Source organism: Patagioenas fasciata, chromosome 1 (assembly GCF_037038585.1).
Source record: "Patagioenas fasciata isolate bPatFas1 chromosome 1, bPatFas1.hap1, whole genome shotgun sequence".
Lineage (NCBI taxonomy): Eukaryota > Metazoa > Chordata > Aves > Columbiformes > Columbidae > Patagioenas > Patagioenas fasciata.
In genome coordinates, this window is record NC_092520.1 from 64,163,477 (window position 1) to 64,182,120 (window position 18,644).

The 18,644-nt window shown below is 39.7% G+C and overlaps 1 protein-coding gene across 15 annotated transcripts in view; it reads left to right on the forward strand.

Moving 5' to 3' along the window:
* MCF2L (MCF.2 cell line derived transforming sequence like) overlaps positions 1–18,644 on the forward strand; it is a 162,318-nt gene that overhangs the window by 88,216 nt on the left and 55,458 nt on the right. For all 15 annotated transcript variants that reach the window (XM_071807528.1, XM_071807464.1, XM_071807479.1 and 12 more), the window contains 2 exons: positions 7,622–7,705; positions 16,368–16,482. In XM_071807528.1, coding sequence (XP_071663629.1) covers positions 7,622–7,705; positions 16,368–16,482 — 199 coding nt within the window. The remainder of the gene's footprint in view (positions 1–7,621; positions 7,706–16,367; positions 16,483–18,644) is intronic.

The following is an 18,644-nucleotide window of genomic DNA, read 5'->3' on the forward strand; positions in this document are numbered from 1 at the left end:
TCTTTCCATTTTCCGTATTTGTAAGATTTCCCCTTCTTTGCAAGGCTTTAGTACTTAGAAAGCAAAATTCCCATAATAATTTTCTTGTAGCATTAAATCGTATTAAGCGCAGTTGGCAAAATCTAACATCTTTGTTATTCCGTGGAGGCTTGCTTGCCAAATTACTAAGTGGGGCACATCTGGGTCACTTGCCTTCTTATCGCTTGAGTGCTGGCTAGGGGAATATTCCCTGCTGCTCAGGCTACATCTAATATTTTTCCATTTAAAAAAAAAAGTTGCTTTTTGCAGAATCTGCTGCTTGTACGCAACTAAGAACATTTGATACTTTAGAAATAATTTTATACTATACACTTAGAATGATTTGCAGTATTAAGTAGTTAATGTTGCCGTGGTTTTGGCAACATTTGTTAACCCTGTTTTGGGGCCCTGGTTCCCAGCAGTCTGAAACTATCCTGCAAGAGCAGAAAAGAGTTTGGCAGGAGGCTTCAGGGCATCCTGCAATGAGGATGGGAGGAATGTTATTGTTTCAATTGTAAGAGCATACAGTACACACCAGGTAAATTTTTACTTTTAGGTGGGAAGTCCATGTGACAGTGTGGCTGCCTTTTATCTCTGTCCTTTTTGTGGCTAATAAAGTCTATACTATATTACGTCTGTGTGGCATGATTCAAAGTTCCTCTTCCCTCTCAGTTTGGGAAGTGAGTAATTATGACTTGAAATAACACAAAGAAAATCTTTCTCACCAAAACACGCTAGCTGAACTTAAGCACTATATGAAGCAGAAGCGTGGCAAAACAGATTAAATGCTGTAAGTGGTAACACCTTCAGATTTATTGTGAAAATTGCAACATCTTCCCTTCCCACCTTCCCCTTTTATCTTGTTTTAGATTTTCTTTAAGTGCAAAGAAATACTAAGTCTTGTTGTTGATCCTTAGATTGACTTCTTCATTACTACGTTGTTTTCTTCTAGTTACAGATTAGCTGGTATTTGAACAATCTTGTAAGTCCTACCTAAAATTAAAGCTGATCCCTGAGAAGCTGGAAGAGAGGGGATTATGTTTCCTCTGATGTTTGTGCTTTGAGGTAATATTATTTAGGCAAACTGAGTCAAAGAACTTTGCTGCCTTTTGCGAAAGTGGAGGTAGAAGAAGGAAGCGAACAAAAATAAGTACATCCTTTGACATGCATAATAAATGGTCAAATTGAAAAATTTTTGAGAAGAGTTTGAAAGAAACCAAAATCTTGGTTGGATCTCAAAATATGCTTTTGAGCAGGTATTTTGTAATTGGAGATAAGAAGATGGGAACTGTTACACCTCTTGTCATCTTGTGCCAGCCCAGCAGCACTGTATTTGCTGTACACCTCAAAAAAATCTTTAAAAGACAGACCAGTGATTAATATCACTACCTGAAACCAAAGCATAATTGTTTTTTTAGTAGGTAGTCCTGTGCCAAATCTTCAACTTTCTGATCTTAAAGAATAAACAACTAGACTTATTTTTTTTTTTCTTTAATTGTGGTTACAGAAGGCAGGAATTACTTGGCTAAAGCAGGTGGTTCAGTAGACGTCTATATAATGCAGAGATTTTTTTGCTTTTCTGTTATTTTGCCCATGACATGTTCCTGCCTCTTGTATTTTAATTCTGGAATTGCAGCCTTTCAGAATGATTTCTGTGATTCTAATCTGTGTGTCTTCCAAGTAGTTGTGGTGTTCTTCAGGTATAATTAAATAAGCAGAGTTATCAAATTTCATTTCAAATGGGTCATTTAAATATTACCAGAACTTTGGGATTATGAGCAGTTCTGCAGAAATATTGTGGAGTCTGAAAGATCTGAATGGTTGAGGCTTCTGATGCATGAGTCCTTCAAAACACCACTCAAACAGTAAGTGTCTCCATCCACTGTGCATGGGCTTGTAATAGAGGGAACATCACGTGGATTTGGATTTTCTTTAGCAGGACTGCTTCCAAGTCTTGACTCAGCTAGATCCTTACTTAACACTGAAAATGTATGGGATTCTGACCTAGCCTATTGTAGCAATGGGCTATGCAGACATGCAGTTCTATGCATATTGTAGCATAGGCTATATGGTCCTAGAAAATGAACTGTGGTTAATAATGATACAGAAGAATAACTTTTATAAAGCGTGATTTGCTGAACCTCAACTTGAACATTTCTTATGCCCCAGGGCTCTTGAAAGGAAACTGTCTTTTCTGACTGGGAGAGGAAATGGGAGATGTAGCTGTACAACTTTTACAGGAAAGATTCTTACATACCTGTACATTTAAAACATTTTTTGGACACCCAGTGCCATATGAAGCTGTTTGGAGCTCTAGGTTGTTTATTTCTATTTGTGCTAGCAATTGGGATGCTGGTGGAGACAAAATTCATAATTCTTGCCTGCCTGGGATATTTTAGCCAACCAGAAATGCACAAGTTATGAGAGAACTGCTTTACTTGGGTGAAAAATTCCTTCCTAACTACACTTTAGCAGAGAACTGTGTTTTGCTTGAAAATTCCAGGGATTTAATCACTGACTTTTCCTGGCCCCTTGTTTTGATGGCAGTGTAGTCAAATAAAATATAAATGAACTCTTCCGCAAGATATTTCAGTGTGGTGAAGTTTTAATACTTAGTTTATGAACATTTTCATTAACTCCTGTCATGTCACTCCTAGGTACTAGAGAGAGTTCAGAGAAGGGCAATGAAGCTGGTGAGGGGTCTGGAGCACAAGTCTGATGAGGAGCGGCTGAGGGAACTGGGGCTGTTTAGCCTGGAGAAAAGGAGGCTGAGGGGAGACCTTATCGCTCTCTGCAACCACCCGAAAGGAGGTTGTAGCATGGAGGGGGCTGGTCTCTTCTCCCAAGTAACAAGTGACAAGATGAGAGGAAATGGCCTCAAGTTGCGCCAGGGGAGGTTCAGATTGGATATTAGGAAACATTTCTTCATGGAAAGGGTTGTGAGGCATTGGAACAGGCTGCCCAGGGAAGTGGTGGAGTCACCATCCCTGGAGGTGTTTAAAAGATGTGCAGGTGAGGTTCTTAGGGACATGGTTTAGTGCCAGAGTTAGGTTATGGCTGCACTTGATGATCCTAAGGGTCTCTTCCAACCAAAATGATTCTGTGATTCTATGATCAGTTCAAAGGGTCTACAGGTAGCACATGGACCTGAGGAGCTCAGTCTGCAGCTGTTATTTCTGAGCACACCCAGCACAGAGCTTATAGGCATCATCACTATTCAGCAACATTTAAAACAAAAACAACAAAAAACCCCACCAGTTTTAAAACTGGAGAGCTCTCCTGGTATATTGACTGGCTGATTAGTTTCATGTGGCTTAGCAGGAAGAGAGCTATCTTCACCAGCTCTGCTGCTCTGGCCCTGCCTCCTTTGGGGGCTACACAAAGGAACTGACTGTTAGTGATGGTGGTCAGGGGGTGAAGATGAAGAGGGAAGAATGAGGAAATGAAAGGTTTGCCTTGGGGCTGAGAGAGATGAAGCGACTGTTCTGAAAGTCATTATCTTGCATTTATAATTACCAGATGGGAGGGTGCTTTAATGAAGAGATTTTTTTTCAAACTAAGACCCCCTTCATAAAAGGCATTCAACTCTTTGGGTGGGTAGGCTGTTCCAGAGGAGAAACAAAACAAATCCGGTTGAGGAAAAAGTTGTTATTTCTACAGTTTAAGGCATGAGTTTCATAGAAAAGCTATAGACATGTGTTCGGGAAGATCTTGCTGACTCAGCAAGGAAGGGGAGCAGAAAAAGTTACTGGTAGTTTGCTTTATGGTGCACAAGTGGGATCTGTGCTGAAAGGCATAATAGTGTTCATGTGTGTACGAACGGGTTGGCATAAAGTAATGGCTGTAGGATTTCATACAGAACTACTCAAAGGAAGGTGTAATTCCAGCTGGCTCAGTGGGAATTGGATTAAAGCCATTGTGAGAGGCTCGTGAGCTCTGTCAGGTGGCTTCTTTTCACGTAACATAGGTACAATCCGTTCAGACTCCCTCCAGCCTCGTCTTCTGTGAAAATGGTTTTGCTTCAGCATGTCAGGCAAACTCTCAATGAATTTTGTTTGATCAGAAAAGAAAGAGGAGTCCTATACCAGTAAGTGAAAATCTTGACTTGAGTGACATTGATCGTTTTCTCAGATCCGGGTTTCATCAGGACTTACTGGCACCAGGTAATTCAAGCACAAGTTATCTTTGTGCCCTCATGCTTACATCTGTCATCCTGATCATCTGAAATTTAGTCAGAGGTCTTTGATAGGATGGGGTCAGGCCTTTCTCAGCCATCTTCCTCCATCAGAATAGGCAGAACTGTTAAAGCAAGATTTAAAATTGGAGTATTACATATCTCCAAGACTGTGGTTCACATTTTTGAAGATAGACTTTTTAAATAAGAACCACATACTTAACTGAGTCCTTTATGTTAGTAAAATGACACTTCTATCCTCTCCTACACTTATAATTTAAATGCTAGATAATGTATTTTTTAAAGGACCTCCAGTTGCTGGCTTAGGGAAAAAAAAAATCTTTGTGCATTCCCAGCTATTGTATGTGTTCAGTTTTCAAAAAGTTATTTAAAAAAGCAGTAGTAACTTTACAGGACTTTATTTTACTGTTTATTAGCACCCACAATATTAGATACATTATAGATCCCAGGGGCTTTATTTTAAGCAGACTACCCTGGAAGACGCTTTAAATGAGCTCTTCGGGAAAGACTGGATATTCTGGCATGTTTTGTTGTGAGCACCTCCTTTCAGCCATGAATTTTAGATGCAGTAAAACAGACAAGCTTTTAGGTATCTGTTTTGAAAATACTATGTAAAGCAGTCGAGGTTGAACATGAAAAATCATGGGCTGTGTAAGTATTAATCCTTGTAAGTAGAGTTCAAGCCTATAAAAATTCCTCAGAAAACAGTGAACATATTTTCAGTAATCCTGTGTTTTAATGTGCACTTAATTAGCTTTACTGAAATGGAAATTGTCCCTAAAGACTTCAGCAGGTAGCAGGTTTTCTATTTAAAGAATATTTCCAAGAAACTATTTTCCCCAAAGTCCATGAGTGATAGTATCCCTTTAGAAAAGGGAGTTTAAATAAAAAGGAAATTATGCAGAGCGATGAGTTTTTACAATTGCATCTCCTCTGAGAGGAGACAGGGTTTGGAGAGGGATTTCTGCCTAAATCTGTGAGCACTGATACTGGGTTCAGGTGTGTTCTGTCAAGTGGCTGCACGTGAACTGTGCAGCAGTTCCCAGAGTTGCATTTTCTCACTTAGTCTCGTACCACGATATTTTATCTCAGTTGTTTCAAATTATTGAACAAGTCAGCTCTAATCTTAATGCATATTCTGCTTCTTGACAAGTATCATGAAACTGGATCAGCAAGAGCAAGCTGAGGAGGGGGCTGAGCCTTGGTGGAGGAGAGAGCAGCAAGACGGGCTTCTGGAGGTTTTCCTGTGTGAACAGGCACAGTGTGCTGCTTCTGCAGTTGCAAATGCACTGGCTCTTAAATTTTAGTTAAAACTGGGTTTAAAACCAGTGGGGAGGAAAATACTGTCTTTTCAGTGAAACAATATCTATCCACATGGTTGTGGGCTGCCCTGTGCTGATTGCAAGAGCTGCTGTTCCTATCAGAGAGCATACTGAGGCAATCAGATCTAGACTTGCCTGTTTACCTGGTAGAAGTCAGGACCACAATGGAGTTGATCACACGGATACATGAGGAAATGCTGATTGTTACGTATCTAGAAAACATAAAGAGTTTCCCTGACTTACAAATATGTTGCCCACTGGAATGGTGTGTGTCACGTTTATTTGCATATGCGAAGCACATCTGTTTTATTACATGCTTATGCTGCAATAATGCAGATAATTTCTGTCTGTGACTTTAGGCAGAATGGCATATTGCAAGGTGATGACCTCCTTTTCCCTTTTCCTACTTCCCATCAAAAAATTAGGCATTGGTCCTGTTATAGGTTATATTCAGGTAAACGGGTCCACCTGCAGGCATTGGTTTGCAGAATCAGGGGGTGTTTTGTTTAGTTTCTTAAACACTGCTGCAGGAGGGCTCCTTCTATTAAAAAGCACTGACAGCAAAAATAAAATCTAGAATCCTTTTCCCTTGGAGATGGTCAACTCTTCTGGAAACAACTTGGTCATCCGAGATTGGGCCTTTGAAAGATCTGTGTTCGGTTTTGTCTTAACACAGTTACGATGATGACATAACTGAAGGTCTGGGTGAAATATGACTTAACAGTTAAAGATAGCCACTTACAGATTTGGCAGCATGGTATGCAGAGATCTTCTGATCAAGCAGCAGTTCACCGGATGCAGAAAAATAGCTCTAATCAGTGTATGACCTTACAAGTGGTCATGGGTCTTTCCCTGCCAGACTGGCTAAAAGAGAACAGAGAAGTTCTGTTTCCCAGTATAAGTTATTGCTTATATGCAAAAAGTAACTGAAAGTGGAGGGCTTTTTTTCTGTTCTCAAATAAATACAGTTCTTGGAATTTTAGACACGAGAATTGCTTGTAAAAGTGAGCAGCTCTCCCCTCAAGATCTATTATAGCATTTGAAAGATCTCGGTAACAGCAAGTCCCTTCCTTGAGGGCCAGAGCTCTACTTCTGCTTGATCAGTTTGCACTTCATGGCAAGTGACACTTCTCCTTACATCACTTTTAGGTTTTATTTACTTTTCCTGTGCGTGCTCACAGTTCTGAGTGTCAGATTTGAGTCTCTCTTATTGGCGTTTCAATGTATGTTAAAAACAAAACTTATTTATACGATGCCAGATTAAAAGAAATGTTGAAAACCAAATAATGAAAGTGCTAGGTTATCCCTTCACTGCTTAACAATGAAGCTAAAAGTGTAGAATAATTAATTTTTAGCAATTGCAAAAGAGTAAAAGTTCTTGTTTTCTTGTAAAAAAAAAAAGAGGTCATAGTTTAATGAATGAGGCAACTCATGCAGTCTTTGTCACAGTCATTGAATGTCAAGTTTCTGCTTGACCTCTGGAAATACCATGGGAAATACCTCTGTTCAAACACTGTGGCAAAAAAACTATGACTTGGGAAAGCAGTATGTTTGTCGTTCATCTGAAGTGGATGGGCTGAGATAAAAGATGACTCAATGCTTTTCACAGTTGAGGTACTAGTGTGTGTGTGTGTGTGTATGTGTTCAAGATGAGCTTTCCAGTCTGTTCTACCTACCTTATTGAACGCTGTTGCCTTAATGTATCTGAACACTAGACAGCAAGTTGGAGGGAACATAAGTTTCTCTTATGAGTTGAGAAGGTTTTAATAAAAACTGAATATCTAAAATATCCACTGTTTAACGTCATTCCTGAGGAATATTTGCTCTACAGTGTTCAGTTCAGTGACACCCTGTACTGCTTCCGAGTGTCAGCAAATCCACATTACTCTTTTATCAATATGCTCTTCAAAGAACAGTTTGCCCTTGGCAAACACTTGAAAGACTCCAAATATTTTCACATATTTTTTCAAAACTTGGACAGTTTTCTGGGTGTTTGTGTTCTAGGGCTGATTTTTTTTTTTAATCTCTGCTGTGAAATTTTACACAAAATGACTTTGCAATGCAAATTTCTGTTTTTCCTCCACAGATGAAATCATGCATCAGGATATCATCCCCCTCTATGCTGCAGATATTCAGGACCAGTTAAAGAAACAGTTTGCTTACCTGTCAGGTAAGACTGTGGTATTCCCTTCTACGGTCATTGCTCAGGTGTATGGTTGGGTCTGTTATGCATTTACAGTTTTTGACTCCTCATATAGGAGAAACTCATATTTTATGAGCAACTTAAAATACAGAGTACCAAGATGTGTTATTTAAGGATTGATGAAGATTTTTTTTTTTAATGTATAATAGAGATTGTATAGTTCATTTTCTAGGATAATGGAATGGAATTAAGGGTAGCATAAAACACATACAGGGGAAAATAAGTAAGGTAGTACTGACAAACCCAGTACAGGAAGATGTAGTCTCTTATAGTCAGTGCTAAGGGAGCTGTGGGTGCTTCCCCTGAGCTCCCCAGTGCTTGCAGCTAGGACAGGTCTCAAACACCAACCTGGAGCTTGTCTCTGACCTAACTGAGCCCTTGCTGGGAGCTAGGAAGTGCGGTGTGGACATGCTGGTGGTTGCTGTGGTCTTGCAGTCCTCAACCCACAGGCTATGCTGCCTCTGGCTCTGCTGTCAGGTTTGATACTGAAGCCCAAGCTGACACCTGGAACTTGACCAAAGTAGTGCCTGCATGAGCACCATGACACCATGTTCCCCCACAGCCCTGCTGCAAGGGCTTGTATAGCAACAACTTCTAGACAGGTTTTTTGGCTTGGTACCACTGCCTGCCTTTTGCAAAGGAACCTTTTTTCAGGTTTAAAGCCATCTCTAAAACAGTATGGCCATGTTCACACAGCACAGAGTGTCTTTCCTGCTGGACAACCTGTGCCAGGTGGGCCGAGAGGGGCCTATGTTTATGTGCCGTGCAGGTGTCAATTGCTGGGCTTGGTCCGTCTTGATGCTGATACCACGGCTGGCTGCTAATGGTGCTTTGCTTGCTGAGCAGGCTGTGTCAAGTGTCTGATAAGCTTCTGAGGTGATTTTCCTCCCTGTAAAGGTCTTGCAGGTGTGTGGCAGTGAACTTGCTGGAGTTACTGCCCTGCCCTCCCGTCCCTCCAGTATGTACAGAGGGAGAGCATCAGTGGCTCTGCAGAGCTGCCCTGCCACCTTCAGTGTAAAGGAGATTTACCTCTCTGCGCTTAAGCTGGGCTTTGTGACTGTTCCCTCTTTCTTTGAATCCCTCCCTCCATCAGATCGAGAGACAAGAGGGGAATGAAGCAATGTACTGCTGTGCTTGGCAAGAGTTCATTGAATTTTGTTGTGCTTATAGTCATTAATTATGATTTAGTTTAGCTTCTGCGGCAGGAATCAATGTTGGTCCCCGGTACTATGTTCTTTGTGGGGTGATGGTAGCACTTGGAAATAAGATTGTTTATGTAGTTGGATGTTCATGTTCCATTTGAGATGATGGTGTTTAAGCTACAATTCTTTTCTGGCACTTTATTTTTCTGAATTCCCAAGCTCTTCCTTCTTATCCAGGAGCAAAAAAAAAAAGCTTATAGTAGTGTTATTCCAGAATCAACCTATCCTGGAAACTGCAAGTAGGGTTTACTTTTTTTTTTTGTCCCTTTGAAATGAGGGGAAAACTGGTGATTACAGTAGATAAATAAAATCTCACTGACTCCAACTGGAGATTGTTCGCTTCTTAAGATTGTTGAGTTTGCACAGCCACAGGCATCTTCAGCACTTGTTACATCCACTGTGCAGTGGAGCTTAGTAAGAGCAGCCGTTTCTCATTCTGTTTTCTTCTACTTATTCACCCTCCTGTCTATTAGAAATATACTTTGTTTGCTTGAGATAGTGGGACAGCTGCGTGCTGTGGACTGCGCCTGTGTTCTCTGCTGATTTTATTAGTCTTGGGCAATTTGACTATAAGGCGTTTTCATTTCACTTTGGACTTCAGTTCTTTTATGCTAATATTTTCTTGCAGGACACTGAGGGTTCATTTTCTGCACTGTGACAAATAGTGTTGTTGTGGGTTTTGTGAACAAAGGAACAGAGCTAATGTTTTTAAACTTGATTTATGTACAATTTGTTTACTCTTGCAGTTGTGCTTACGAGTGACTTTGCTGGAGATGCCACTTAGACATTCACGGTGTCTGTCTTGGAAGGGGACCTTTTTACTTACTACTAAGTTGCCTTGGAAATAGAATATTAGGACACAGCATACAACTCATTAAAATGAAATCTATCGATTACAAATACTTCTGGTAGCTAATATCTTTGCAGGTAGGGTGAATCCCTTCACATCTTAGATGCATTTTATTTTTTAGTCTTTGGCTTTTTAACAGCAATGTGACAGATACTTGAGAATCGCTTTAGTTTCTCTAATAGGATGTATCTAGGTCTCGTGGGATGCTCGCTTGAATAGTGAATGAAGCCTCGTCTGCTTCTGTGGCTAAAGGCTATAGCCCTTCCCGAACTACTTTCTGTGTTTTGGTGTAAATCAGGGTCAATCCTCTCTCTTGGTCCCTTTTCCTTTGCAGGTACAAAGTAATTCATGTCCCTCATTCTGTTAGATTATAGTAGAAATAGGGACATGGGAATATATATATATATATATATATAGGAGTATAGGGATGGACAAGTTAGGCTTGCAACAAAACAAAATAAAACAAAAATTTCCATTAATGCTTTAGTTTGTTGGTAAATAGAGCAAAGTGCAATTAGACCCAGGTGCTACTCCAAGAGATGTTGAAGGCTCTGGCTCCAGCTCTTGCACAGCAGTGAGTATGCAGTTGTGTGTTCAGCATCAATCTAATGGAGGGGTGAGCTGTGGATGAGGTTTTTAATTGTTCTCTTAACACATTTATAAACCCCAAAGTTAATATTTTACCTCAGACCCAGCTGTTTCCCTTGGAGTTTTTTCTTTATGTGGAACAAGCTCCTTATCTTTGCAAGAATTGTCATTCCTTTTCGTTGTTGTTGCTAGGCTGTATTAAGCATCCTCTCTACATACTTCATTGTTTCACCTGTCTTTTTTCTTCCTTTAGTTAGTATTTGTGAAACCACTTTTTCTTCTGTATTGCCAAGGGTCTTCTGCCCTTTTTTTTTTTTTTAATTATCCTCACAAAGGACATTGAAAGGTCCATTTAAAAGTCTCTGGAAAATATATTCCTTACAGTCTTTCATTCACATTTTGTATTTTCTGTCATAATTTTCTCTTTCCTTGATTAGAAAGTTGCTGTGTGATTGTCCTACCCAACTTTGCAACTGTCTGCCATTTCTCTATGTAGGTATGTTGAAATAAATGTAGATGAAGATGAGTGCACAGACAGGTGTGTGTGTTTGTATGCATTTTAAATCATACAAGCTGTGTGATGTGCAAATGAGACTCTTGGCCATCATAAGTACTGAACCAATTATTTCAACTCACTTTCCTTTGGATGTCTCTTTATACATTGAACTACTTCAAACAAAATATTTCCATCACAGGAAATACAAATACGGGTTCATGTTACTTGCATTTTTGCCTGTAAATTCATAGGTTTTGTTCCTGCACTTGAAAAAGTTAGCACTGGTACGAGCTTTCAAAATGCTTATGTCTCTGGCCCTTTAAATTACCATTCTAAATAATTAGATTCTCCTCAGTCTCTTAACTTTACTTCCTTTGCTGTGCTCTGGCTCTCCACTGTGGAAATGACCTGAAAATACCGCACTGGTTCAGCTGTTCCCTTTGAAGTATCCATAGGTACTGAGTCTTTTTGTAAAACTGCATTTGAGAACACCTGAGTGGATCCTGTACCACTGCATACATTACATCAGTTCTTTAAAAATATCAACTTGATTTTTGTTGTAAATACGTGTTCAGTGTACATCTTGTGTATTGGCAGTGGAAGAGGTTTTACTTAGTTTCTGTCTTGCACAGGTGAGGGCTTAACTGCTGGTTTATGTTCACTGTGCTAAATCCACTGTCTTTAGAAATTTGTTTAAAAAAAATTTTGAAGTAGTAAAGAGAAAGGAGGAAAAAAAAAAAGAATCCTTGGTAAGAGATCTCCAGTTCAAATACATTCAGGTACAAATTTAGTTATTGAACTCTGATTTCTAGGCAAGTATATTTGCTGCTAATCAACCTAGGCAAAATGCAGCTTGTGAAGTCATACAAATGAAACTTCTCTCTGGTTTGAAGGAAAGAATATTTTAATAAAACAGAATCAAGGGGCATTTACTTTGCAAAGGATATGCAATGAAGCTTTTATCCACTGCCTCATCGAAGCCTTACATGTAATTTCGAATACTCCAAGTACCCAAGTTAAGTATATTATACAAGTAGAAAGGAGAAATTTTTATCAGAAACATACAAACATAACAGAGGAACTGCCACAACAATAAAGCAAAATGTGTAATAAGCTTTTCTTTCACCCGAGGGCCTCCCTTTTGACATGACTGCAAACAAGATTACTTTTACTTAAGCTAGGTCTTTTGAACCAAAGTTGTAGGTGTCAGTCGTTTGACAATGGTGATGCTCTTGAATCTTGTGAGTGAATATTGATCAACATAGAGATTTTTTTTTTCTTATGGTCCCAATACCATTTCATTTGCATGATAGATTCAGGCTAGCAGACCTGTCTCTTTGCTCCGTCATCATCTCATTATATCCATCTACCTTCTTTTTTGCAGGGATGGGCAGAGTGCTTTTGCAAATACCTCTTCTTATGCAAACAGGAGCTGAATAATTAGGGAAACATTGCAAAATAATTTCCTGCTCTTTTTTCGGTGGAAATCTGAGCACCCTCCTTTGCTACTCCCAAATTTTGCTGGCCGTACCAAAAAAAAAACCTGCCATGTCTTTCACAGGGTTGTGGGGAATTAGCCTTTTCTCTGTGTGTGTGTGCACATACGTGTGTTTTTAGCAGCTGTACAATTTGTAGTTTTTGTAATTTTTTCTGCCAGTACCATTTAATGTTGAAAGAGTGCTAATTGTTTCTCACTTGAGATTGTTTTTAGATAGCAAGTCACTAATATGCCTGTTGATCAGAATTTGTGTAAAACAGTGTTGCAGTTTCCTTGGCTCAGCACTTCTCTGTCACCCAACCTGCTTAATATAAAAAAACAAACCCAAAAGAGACTGCAACTGTGTAGGGAAAATTTAGACTCAGCAGAATATAAAGAATAAATGCTAAATTACTTAGGTAAATTTCACCAGTTCCATCTCACAGTAGCACAGATAGTTTACCAAGGATCGTTTTTCCACTCCTTTCACACACAAGATCACAGTGCTCTGGGTCCACCTAACTTTAATGGTCAGTCTTATTGTTTAAATAATCGTATACAACAGTTAGGAACACAAAGTACTGTTCCCTAAGCACAGATCAGTCATTTTGCTATCTGACCTGTGGAGCTAATGCAATTCAACTTGTTTTTAAAATGCATATTTCTCTGAAATGCAGGGCTGTTGCCATTGTAAAAACTGGCTTTAGACCAAGGCACATACATCTATGTAGAAGAGCTCCACCTAACTGGAGGTCTTCTAGAATTGTAGAGGTTTATCCACTGAAAAATTCCCATTTTCGAGAGGCATTTTGTGGGTTTTTTTTATACTAAATCTGTAAAAGAAATTTCAGTTGAATAGGTTGCCCAAGTCAGTTTTAACTGAGGTAATAACAAGTTTTTCTTTAATGAAGGCTCACGGAACTAGGGTGAAAGGAGATCTACTTACTTTTTTAGCAAAAATAAGGGGGTTTAATATCCTTTTGGAAATTTAGTTTGGGGGAAAAAAAAAGAGGTTAGACTAAGAAAATGCTTTCGAAGAGATACTTGGTTGTCTTAGGAGCACATAAAACTATTAAATTCCAGTTGCATAGGTCAGTGTATCTCACAGCTGTGGTTTAAATTTCAGGACTGTGAGCTAGAAGGGAAGGAGAAATAAATGATTTCCAGTGGTTATGACTGGGGTAATGAGACACAGTCACTCTAGAAAATACTTGAATTTATTAAAATATTACAGTTAAATCGCTAATTTTTGGCTGGTGATAAAAATTCCAGTTGCTCATTAAAAAAATACTTTGTACAATTTGAATTATTTTCATGAGTTGTAGCACTCACAGAGTTCATCAAAGTATTCGTGGCCTCTTTTTGTAATTGGGTGTGTATAATTCTGAGATGCTGGAAGGTTATTATGTGAATTGGTTCTAATAAGATGTTTTTAATTTTCGCCTCAAACCTGTGTTTCAAGAAGGATGAGGGAAGTATAATAGTTCAGTTTGTCACTCGGAATGCTCTCACTAAAAACAAAAACAACAAAATGCAATCAAGCTTCCTAATCTTTCCCTTTTGTCTCCTTCCCCTAAATTCTGTGACCTGATATACTTCTCAGAGGAGGAAAGAAAATCGCATTTTACAGAACTAATTTCAGAATAAACTGTGCAATGTAGAGGTGAGGCAAGAAAAAGTGAGTCCAAATAAAGGAAAAAGTCATTCTTTGCTGTATCAGGTTCATTATGAAATAAAGGACACTTTTAAAAATGAACCCGCTTACTACTTTTACTATTTTTTAATGCAGACATGATTTATATGTAGGATTTTTACTTGGTTAGATTTCCTGTGCCCTTTTTGTAGCTTGCCATGGCAAACTTTCGTTTTGAAGTAGCAACTGCTTTGCTAGAGTGACCTGTCTCCCATTGATGGCCATGCATTTAAAGCTGCAATCTAGAAAGCGATTTCTATAGGGGAGTGATGTCAAAGCTGAAATTTTACAGGATTTATTATGTATAGCACTTAAGGTCACTCTGCCCTAAACTCTTCTCAGCAGTGAGGTCCTGATAAGGCAGTTGAGCAGCATTTGAAAGTATACATGCAGGAAAGTAGTGGAGAAAACAATAATTGGTGAACAATGATCTTCTAACAGTATGTGTCAGGACAGAGTCGGCTCCACCCAAGGTAACCATGGATGACTGTACTAGAGACTGAAAATTAATCAGCAGTGTCAAGGCAGGGTGGCTCTATTTGCCCTTGACAATCAGTGGTGGTCTGGGAACTTCCTGAAGATCATAGTCTAGGCTTCTGCTTTTAGGACATGTCCTGCAAGCCTGTTGTTATTCTTTTGTTTCGTATGTCCTATTTATAGAAATGAAGTAGAACAAAGCAAGTAACCAGTGGGGATACAGCAAATAATGTATAATTATACCTAAAAATAGATATTCTAGAGAGAGACCACCACCTCGCAAGCAACAGAAATAATCATTATCATGCTTGAAAAATGTTTTTAATGAGAGGGGAAAATGCTTTTGTCCTGAGAGCCTGGTTATAAAACAAAATAATAGAATCAAAATTGGTCTTAACTCACATTTGTGTTATGAACATATATATAGCTAACATTAGCTGACTTGACTTAATGTTGCCGTGTTTGGATGTGTTGTAAAGGTTATGTTTGCAAACTTGTGATATTTGCCTAATAGTTGCATTTGTTGTTGTCATTTAAATGCATCCAGAGCATGTTATTTTCTGACGTAGTTTGATTTCAAGAGCTGCACAGTGGTAAGCACCACATTGCCTGTAAGCTGCTAGACTGAAGTCAGATTCACCACAAATTAACATAAGGATACTATTTGAGCTCCTCTGGTTACATGTGGTTTGGAGGGAAATAGTGGTTTCTTTTATCAGATGAATCTGAGCTCAAATATGTTTCCTTTTTTTTTTTTTTTTTTTCTGGTGAGGTTATATGTAAAGGCACTTGAAGTGGGTAACAGTATACTTCAATTTTCAAAAGTCACTGTTGATGAAAAGATCAGACAGTGTTGTTAATATAGTTTACAGCTGATTTCTGCACAATCATCAGATTTCAGGGCTGGAAAAAATATCCTTATTATTTTGCCACAATCATTTTGGCTGTTTTTGTTCTCTTTTCTTGAACTGTCAACCAAACATAACTTTCAAGTAAGTTATCTCTGCCACTCTGCAACTGTTAACTTCATGTGGTTGCTAGGCCTCAACAAGTCCTTTGTCCAGCCTGTCTTTATGAAAATATCCTTGCTTAAGTCATGAAACATTAACATGGCCTTTAAAAAAAAAGTTACATTTTGTATTTTAAATGTGTGTGAAGCACATTTGGAAGTGTTGCATTTGTGAATTCTACCCAGTAGTGTAAGTGCCAAAAAAGATATAGATGGTATGTAGCTCATCAACAGCCATACTTCAGCATAGGTGTTAGGCTCTGCTTTAGCTTTTGTAGGTGATTGGAGAAGTTGAACAGGATATTTTGTTTTGAATCACCTTCTCCCAGTTCTTTTAATGTTCTACCACTTCTTTTAGACTGTCCTGGAAGCAGAGCAGCTAGCTGAAGGAAGGCAGGGGTTGCAGGAATGAGTTCAAACTGGTGGGAAGGTTGAGTTCAGTTCAAGATAGAGGTTCACCTACTTAATTCTGGATTAGCTTTTTTTATTAATTCAGTTCACTTATTTCTTCAGACTGGTTATATTTGCATGTGGTTGCCATTTATCGAAAGAAAGATGCACTGCCATCTGGTGTCAAAGCTGCATTCACACGGGCAAAGACATTTGTGCAGAAAAAAATCAAATGTGGTGTAACAAATTTGTTCCTATAGAACTTCCTAAGCTCTGAAGAAGAGACTAGACTATGCAGTATAAATGATGCCCACGCTGATGAACACTGCACCAAAAAAAAAAAAAAAAAGAGAGAGAGAAAAAACACAATAGCTTCATGACTGGGAAACTGCAGGCCAGGTAAAAGGACTTGTATGTAAATACACCTGCTACTTGTTTCTTTTGTAGGTGGAAGAGGGGGAGATGGATGTCCTGTTATCACCTTTCCAGACTACCCAGCTTTCAGCGAGATCCCCGAGAAGGAGTTCCAGAATGTCCTGACCTACCTGACGAGTATCCCAAGGTGAGCACCTGTCTAGGAGAAAATACGTTTTACCTGCTAAGTGATTTTTCACCTTCAGTCAGATGATGGTATAAAGGTCAGGCTTGCTATTTACTTAAAAGGAAAATGCAGCTTATAGTGCAGTGTCAATAAGTGTTGATTAGGGACAGCTGCCTAGTATAGTTGTTAGATGAATTATATAGTGCTATTTATATTTCATTAGAAAATTATTACTTGGTATATATGGATGCAGATTCTGTGATGAATGTTGTCCTCTTGCTTCTTATCTTTTCTGTATCTTAGAGTACAATGTTCTGTGTTTTAAATTAGAACGTGTATAATTTTGGCAGAACACAGTAATTCCTGTATACTACTCAAAACATTACTCACGGTAAGGGAGTATTCCACACTTACATACAGAGGTTTGTCCTAACCACTTGTGTTTAATTTCCTTGGATTTGTCCGTGCAGTGCTTCTAAAACTTTGGCTAAATTAGTAGCAGTCAACACAGATGAGGCCGAGACACTTGATGAATTCTTTGCTTCGGTCTTCTCTCAGAGAGCCTACCAGGCCTATGTGCTTAGAGACAGGGTTCAAGAAGGAGAATGAATAGCAGCAGGTGAGGATCAAGACAAGGATCTCTTGAGAAATCTTGACCTAAATCTAGTCTTTGAGACAAGAAGTATATCAGGAGTGGTGAGGGAGCTGGACAATGTCACAGCAAGGCTGATTTCTATCTTCTTTGAAGGGTTTTTGAGATCAGAGATGGACTGTGATGACTGGAGAAAAGCAAATATTGCATTCATTTTCAGAAAGGGCACGAATAGTGATTCAGAGCACTACAGGCTGGGCAATCTCACTTTGTTCTGTAAGAAAATTACTGAGTCCTCTTAAAACACATTTATAGGCACAAGAAAGGAGGAGGTGATGGGTAGTAGCCAGCATGGATGAAACAGCAATAAATTGTGCTTGACCAAACTGTTTCTATGAGGAAATGACTAGATGCATGAATAAGGGGCAGCTGTGCATGTCTTTTGCCACAACCCGAGCAAGACTTTCAACAGAGTCTGCCGCAGCACCTTTGTATCCGCTTATGTCTTGACAGGTGGGTTGTTGGGTGCGTGAAAAACTGCTTGGATCATCAGTCTCAAAGTTTGTTGGTTAATGGCTCATGGTCTACCTGGAGACAGTTCCTCAGGGTACCGTATGTATCTGTCTGATGTCCTTGGCAAGGACAAGGAGGAGCAGTGCACTCTCATCAAGTTTGTGGATGAGAAACTGGTGGACCAGTCAATACCCTTGAGGGAAGGACTTGCTTTCAGAGGAACCTCAACAAGCTAGAGGAACGGGCTGACAGGAACATAATGAATTTGGCAATGACAAATGACAAGTCCTGCAAGAAGGGACACCCCTTGCAAGAATACAGGCTGGGAACTAACTGTCTGTGGGGCTGCTTTTCTGAAAAGGACCTGGGGGCACTGGTGGGCAGCACACTAAAAGTGAGCCAGGAAGATGTCTTGACAGCAGTGAAGGATGGTGGCCCTGGGGCTGCACCAGCAGGAGCATGGCCTGGAACAAGTGAGAGCAGGGGTGTCTGCCATCTGGCTCTCTCCAAACCCTTCCTGTAGTGATGGGCCTAGATCTGAGCTACCACAGGGTGAGGGCTCACAAACAGGAGTGAGTCCAGTGGGTCCCCACAATGGTCAGGGCTGGAGCTGATGTATAAAGAGAGGCTATGTGAGTGGGCCTTGCTCAGCTGGGGGAGGGAAAGCTGTGGGCACTCAACAGGCACCATTCCCACCAACAAAGAGACAGTGAGGAGATGGCAATAGGCTTCTCAGGGAGATGGGTGGTGGGGAGAGAGAGGCCCAGGGTGGGAATGGGAACAGAGAGCTTCTGACCTGAATGTAAGGGGGGGGAAAAATAAATATGGCACTGAGAAAATAACAGTGTTGATACAGGCTACCAAGAAAGGCAATGGAGTTCCTGTTCTTGAAGGTTTTCAAGGCCTTGCTGTATGAAGTCCTGAACAATCTGGTCTGCATTTGGAGTTGACTATGCTTCGAGTAACAGGTTTGACTAGAAGCCTCCTGACATACTGTAAAACCTGAATGATCTCCTCTATGTCTTTCCCAAATTGGACTATCTGACTCCCCCATATGAAAAACCTATTAGAAATACAG